The 7,395-nt window shown below is 34.2% G+C and overlaps 1 protein-coding gene across 1 annotated transcript; it reads right to left on the bottom strand.

Moving 5' to 3' along the window:
* Positions 1 to 626: 626 nt before the first annotated feature.
* Positions 627 to 4,870, bottom strand: LOC131069527 (uncharacterized). Its single transcript, XM_058005005.2, has 8 exons — positions 4,292 to 4,870; positions 3,856 to 3,924; positions 3,089 to 3,217; positions 2,205 to 2,287; positions 2,008 to 2,083; positions 1,587 to 1,772; positions 1,161 to 1,289; positions 627 to 1,031 (listed from the first exon to the last, which is right to left on the bottom strand). The coding sequence occupies exons 1-8, from the start codon at positions 4,391 to 4,393 to the stop codon at positions 870 to 872; spliced, it is 936 nt and encodes a 311-aa protein (XP_057860988.2). The 5' UTR covers positions 4,394 to 4,870; the 3' UTR covers positions 627 to 869.
* Positions 4,871 to 7,395: the final 2,525 nt, after the last annotated feature.

A 7,395-nucleotide genomic window follows, 5' to 3' on the forward strand; every position in this document is an offset into this window, starting at 1 on the left:
AACTACTGAGTCCTTTCCCCTAATTTGATGGTCAAGTTTAGAATATGAAAACCGATATTCATTATCCTATACCAGCTCCTCACTTCTCTATGGAGTCGTTTCATGCACAACGAGAGCCATTACTATATTTTGCGAGTTCTCAGCATGGCGATGATGTATAAATTACACCACAGCATTCTTTGGAAAGAAACTGTTCTCCACTCATGGTGCACACACCTGATATTTTATATTATATTTGCATAAACTGTTCAACTTTATTGCAGCTTTATGTACTTGCAAGCTCGAATATTTTCTGTGGTTCTGAGCAATGTTCATTCTAAATGAGGGCAGATACAATTTGCTGATGCATTTTCATTGGCCCATGATAATAATTTCAAAATAAAATGAATGACCAAATTCAGATAAAAGGCATCCCTCAGTGGAAGCACTGTTGTAGAACAATTAAAAAGAGCTCAGAAACGTCACCTCACCATTCAGATGCAATAGTCCTTTCTGTGACAATATTCTGATTCAATGCAAATCAACAAGGGTTGTTCTGTCACTATATTCAGGTTTAATGCAAACAATAGACCCTTTTGTAACAATGTACAGATTTCTCCCATCAAAATCGAATAAAAATAATCGTCTACCTGAAAAAAATCTCCATTAAAGAAAAGAAGAGTATAACTAGTTCAATTAATATACATAATAGTTGCTAAATGAAAGTGTTTAACAAAAAAACAGGGCCTCAAAGAATGAGAGAGGCCACAGAGATTAATGCTATTTTACGCAATGGAATAATTCTTTTCCTTAAGCTGCCAAGAGAAGCAACATGCTTTTTCAAATATCTTGAAACCAAGAAAGCACTATGGCGGCTGGAAATTCATCTTTTAGTCATCTACTTCTTCTGGACCACCTTTCAAATGGAGATGCTTTTCCCGCTTTTGAAACTCGGTAATTCCCTTCCCACTGCCAGTTACACCGACCTTACCCTTTGGATCATCTGGAGATTTGAAAATGCTTTCTTTCTTTCGTCCTGAGAAAAATCCAATCTGCATAAAAGGGAAATGACATATGGAGTTTGAGAAACATCGTAAAAATAATATTCTTGGATGATACATAATCTTTAATAGTAGTTGTTAAATTAAAAAATTAAAACCATCTTAATGATTATCAAGTACCTTCTTTGATTGTGATTTTGTTGTTTGGAATTGCTGCCAGGCATTTTGCCGCTTATTTTGAGTCACCTCCTGTTGCTCAAGGCGTACCTTTGACTTGAAAGCGTGTATTTTCTTTTTCTTAGCCGCTTTCTGTAAAGAAAAAGATTAGAAACAAAGTCAATATAAAGTTGTACAATTGCATAAAGAATGTTCTTGTGTTAAAACTCCTATTAAAATATGTAAAACATGTTCAAATATGCATCTGTTTTAATAATCCCATACATCCACACATAAATTTTAGAAAATAACAAGCATTCTCATATAATAGAAAAAGCAACAAAAAGCACGGAAACAAATGGAAGAACAAAATATGAAGAAGAATGGAAACCCAAACTAGAGAACAAAGTAAACCATCAGCAGGATCCTACTGCAGTTTCTATCACTTACCACATCCTCGGGATCATCAGGATTAATTCGAAGCTTCGGTGGTAACTCACGTGAAAATACATCAACAACAGCAGCTTGTGCAATTTTTCGCTTGATGGCCTGTTTGGTAGCTTCAGCTTGCTTTTCAGCCTCTAGCAAGGCATTTACAGCCCCTTCCTGTCTCGGCCTTACATTTGCAAAGTCAACCTAGATTGAGAAAAAATATTAATTCACTTTATCCCCCGTAATGGATACAATAAGATCTGGACATTAAACTGAATAAGAGTAAAATATATTGGCACACAGTCATACAGAATATGCCTTGGTTTAAACTTTATGCTGCCTAAAGTAAATGTTAGCCTATAGAATTTGAGCAGTTCTGAAAACATCTCTATCAAATTAATACAGATCATGATAACAGGTAAGATTCTATGTAAATTACCTCCTCCTTATTGCCCCACTCATCGTAGATGACAAAGTATCCAATTGAAGTAATACTCTCAACTGTTGAATCATACCTGAAACAAGACACACCAATGTTTGTATATCTAAAATTTCCTTACAACTCACATCTACGGCATATCTAGGTGCAAGGAATAACATAAAAAATAAGAAAATAAAATTTGAAAAAGAACATACCACTCTCCATCGGCACTCCAGACAGCTTGAACTTTGGCACCAACTGGAAATGTGTCACCAGTTTCTATAGGTGAATCTGAATCCTGCAACAATGAAGACGGAAATCTTACTAAGTATCGATGGAATATAAGATAGAACCCTTAGACATTTTTTTTATTTCTTTTCTGGGGAAGTTAATCAGCATTGATGTAAATGGAAAAATAATTCTAGCACCAATTTCAAGGTGAAGTATATGCATAAGATACGAGATATTAACATGTTTACACACACTACATTCAATTGCTAACACCGAGGACACATGACAACCAGAAATGACCTGGAAATATTAAAAGTTCAACTCATAAACGGCAATCTCTCAGCCAAAGCTCAGGAAAAGCTTGTTAAAAAAAAATATAAAGGCATTTTATGTTTTCAAAAGAAAAAGAATTTCTTATTCCATGGCAAATCCACTTAACATAAAAATAAACATCAAAAACATGTCATAATTACTGAAACATCATTGCAACAGAGAACAAATTATCAATAGAAAGAGATCTCCTATTTAATACAGGTTATTAAGCTCATTTTAATATTCATGAAGCACATTTCTGCAAATTGGATTAAAAAAAGCTTATGAAGTAGACAAAATATGTAGACTTAAGGTATTATAGAAAACTTCGCAGTAATTTTACAGAGTGTTGATTCTCCTCATTAATTCCTAAAGTTGAGGTCAAAGTTGTGATATTCAAACCACCCTGGAAGAGTACTGGAACTATTAATTGAACATTCAAGAGCATAAAGCTACATACATAAGTTATTATTAACTATATTAATGAAACTCAATTTAATGAAATAAAAGTTATCCTTATAATTTAGACTAACACCACTGATTTATAGAAATATACCTGATTGGTGACCATTCTGTTCTGATAATGTTGTTCAGAAGTTGAAATAGATGTGGCATTATTAGACTCTCCACCTGCTGTTTGGGATTGTTTAGCAGTTGCCAAGAGTTCCTCCGTGAGAGCAATAAGCTGCATCAAAAGCCAACTCCATCAGTCAGCAATGACATATAACTTTCATTGAATTTTCATATTTATATTCAACCTTAACTAAAATGATGTCGGGCTGAAGTTAGAAGAAGCTCGAGGATAGTAAAATTTGTATTAAGAGGACAAGCCACCCCAGGGTAAGATCACCTGCACAGAAAGCAAATGAGGGGATGGACACTGTCAAAAGGATCTCAGACACCTTATAAGGTATAATTTTATAGGTATGATCAGCATCTTGAATGTTAGTGTGCATAAAATTCTACAGCCATGAGACACGGCGGCGGTTGCTGCAATATCATTCATGGCAATTCAAGAATTCAAATTAATCGCATCTCACCTTGGGAAGGAACTCCAAAACAGAAGTCTTCTGCCGTTATGCAGCTGTGTCGTGCTGCCCTGCTTGAACAACATTGATGGTTCCTTAGGACACAACAATTTCTATCTCTAACTTGCACACTTTTCATTCATTCAGCAATTACACACCACACAATTACATTACCTCTCTTTCAGAAGGTGAGACACAAAATTAAGGTGCAGCCCCCGGCATCCAGTAGACCAAAACTTGACTAAGTGCAAATAAAACTAACTTCATAGGTGAAAGAGTAGTAAAATAATCTTACCTCTCGTAGTTCTTTCTCCATTTCTGTGTACTCAGAATTTACTGGATCTGCCGCCAAGAGCTCTCTGACCTAATTTCAATAATTTCAATAAAATCAGGATAAATATGAAGCCAAAAATTGTAAATAGAAAACTTAAAAAGCTACAGAAATAATTTTATGCTTAAACTCTCTCTCTCTCTCTCTTTACTACAAAGCAGCCCACAACTTTAGAAGGGTTTTGAATGCAATAGATACAGCTACATTTGAGGGTAAGCTAGATTTATTGGATAAATTCATGAGTAAAGAAAGTTTTAAAATATGCCCACATCACTACTGCCCTGGCCAAATCTCAACGCATAGGAAAAAATAAAAATGAAAATTCGAAGGCGAATATCAAAACAGGTTTTGATCTTGTCGAATTTGGAAATGCTTAAGATGGGAGAAGAAAAGAAAGCACCTGTTGCAGCTGCTCTTTGTATGTATTGACATTGAGGTTGAGTTCCTCAATGCTCATTTCCTCCCCACCTTGCATCCTTGTCTCTTCCTCCCCACCTTGCATCCTTGTCTCTTGTCCGCAATACCAAAAGATTCAATATTACCTTTCACAGATCAAATCGCAACGAAGAGTGAAATTTCAGAGTAAAACCCTAGCAGAAACTAAACAAGAGTTGAAACGATCGGGAAAATTATTTCTCGAGGGTTTCTTTGGATGATTCCAACGAATTTCAGATTAATATTAAAAAAAAAAGATTGTACGGGTTTCTACTTTTCTAGTCTGGAACAATTTTAGCTTTTTCTCATATTTCAATCGAAATATGGTCGGCTCTGTTCTCTTATCTCCTTTTCAAATCAGGGAAGATTTATCAGACACGTGTTAAACAAATATTTAACTAGCAATTGCACCAAGGTGTGCTATATTTGTGCAGCAAATAAGGTCAATTGGTAGGATAGTCTCAATGAAGAAGTGATAGCTTCAAATAATCTATGCATCCACTTATAATGATCTAATCATAACTTAAAATAAATCTATGAATTGGGAAGATAATCAAGATTCATTACCAATAGACTCATGCTATGTTTGCAATAGGGAGAGAGGGATAGATAAATGGTGGAAGAGCATGTATGCGTGAGAGATATGGAGAAGGAGAGGGATAGATAAAGAGAGAAGAAAACATGGAGGAGAAGAAATATGGAGATATGGAGAGAGAAATAGTTGTAGATAAAGAGAGGGACATATGAGAGAGATGTGGAGAGAGAGAGAGAGAGATAAGCAATAGAGAGGGAGAGAGAGTGATGAAGATAAGGGAGAAATAGGAACTATGTGCATGTGTGTGAATGAAAGAGATGGAGGGGGCAACATGGAGTGTGTGTGAGAGAGTGATGGAGAGATATTTATTAAGAGGTTGGGAGATAAAGAAATAGAGAGGAAGATTGAGATATAGATAAATATATAGAGGGAGAGAGAGGGAAAGATAGGAGAGAGGAAGAGGGAGAAATAGATATAGAAATAAGGAGAGACAAAGAGAGAGAGTAAAGAAGGATAAATGGAGGGATATAAAGATAGAGATAAAAAGTAAAAAAACCAAATATTAATAATAAAAAAATTTAAAAATTAATAATAAATAATGAAGCATGGGAAGTCGATTGAGAAATATTTGATCTATTTTGCATACATTTGTGTAGCACGTGAGGTTAATTGGTAGATCATTTAGCAAACAATGTTTTTGCAACAAAGGTCTCAATGGATAAGTGACAACTTCAAATCAATTATGCTTCCACTTAGAAGGATCCAAAGAGGATTGAAAAAAACCTCCAAATCAGGAGGACAATTTGACTCCATTATAATAAATAAGTATTATATAAAAATATATATATATTTCAGTTAACATATTAAGGAGTTATATTCTTTATTGTATATATAAATTTAGAGTATAACTAATAGATTCAAATATATTTTTTGAAATATTTGAAAAATCTTTGTATTACATATTTTCTAATTTCCAATTGTGAATTTTCTTTTATGGAATGAGCCTAAAAAGAGATTTTTGCTTGTTCTTTTTCCTTTCCTATGCACAGAAACAAGAAGTTATTGGAATTACATCATAAGTGCATAGTTGTTGTTATGTCAAAAGTACAAAGAAAAACAATATGGGTTAAGAGAAGGAATTGTGGGTGAGGAAATATAATCTTGGTAGCTTGGAAATTTTTTTCTATTAGATGTCAAGTCTACACCTATACATCATGAAGTTGTTAACATATGAGGTTAGACTTTTATGTAAATCACATAGTATGAAAACGAAAATAAAAAATATATTTTAATTATATGAAGTCATTAAATTCATTGTTGGAATTTGGTAGGGTTGTGGTTGATAGTTCTGATACTTACTATAAGTACAGATCCAATAGCCAACAAGATGAGAGGGGGGGGGTGAATCATACAAACTTATTCATCCATAAAAACATCAGATTCAACCTTGGTAACATATATATATATATATATATATATATATATATATATATATATATATATATATATATATATATATATATATATATATATATATATATATCAGTAATATAACCAAAACTGTTAAACATGCAAACTCAAAAGCATATGAACAATATAAACCTCATAACACCAGATTTAACGTGGAAACCCAAATAGGGAAAAACCACTGCGGGATTGCGAACCCACTAAGAAATATACTCTTCTAGAGTATGCTCGGTTAAAAGCAAATCCTGTTAAAGATTACAAACACATTGCTAGATGTGACCCGGTTAAGGGATTTCCCTCAGATTTGTTAGGATCTTCACTTTGTTAGAAGTGACCTTGTTAAAGGATTTCAAACACTCAATCAGAATGTCACCTTGCTAGAGGGTTTACATATAAGACTGTTAAGTCCACTCGGTTAAGAGATTTTCTGTCACTTTCACAAAATAACAGTAATAAAAATCTATCTGCAACTTCACATCTAAAATGCTAAAGCAGATTCCTATTTGTTCAATACAATCTAGACATAAAACTAATCTTGTCTATCTGTTGGGCTTCTATACTCTGTTATTCTAACAGGTCTTCAAGCTTCTGTGCTCGGTAATCACTACGTAGCATCCCTATGCATACACTTGCCTGCATACATTATTTATCAACAGTTTCCTATTTATAAACAATTAGGTAACTGCTTAATCTCCTTGATCACATTTCTCATGATCAATCATAGCCATCAGATCTTCAATCTTGTCCAGGTTCAATGCATCTTTCGATCTGAAAATGTTTTACCCCGCCTTGGAACTTGCATAATAGTCTTGGAACTTGTGCCAGGGTATTGCGGTTCAATCTGAGCTGTAGATCTTCATGCCAACTTTCCATTGTCTTAGATTCGTTAACAAACTTCTTCCACGGCTTACCAATCATTTAATCCGCTCCAGCTCATCAGCTTCCTTCATTAAATACCGCATGTAAACATTTAATGCATTCTGTTATAGCTCGGTTATAACTCGGTAACAACTCAATGAATACTAAACTCCACTCAGTAGACATTCCGCCTTCATTAACCGATAGCG

Source organism: Cryptomeria japonica, chromosome 3 (genome assembly GCF_030272615.1).
Source record: "Cryptomeria japonica chromosome 3, Sugi_1.0, whole genome shotgun sequence".
NCBI classification, from domain to species: Eukaryota; Viridiplantae; Streptophyta; class Pinopsida; order Cupressales; family Cupressaceae; genus Cryptomeria; species Cryptomeria japonica.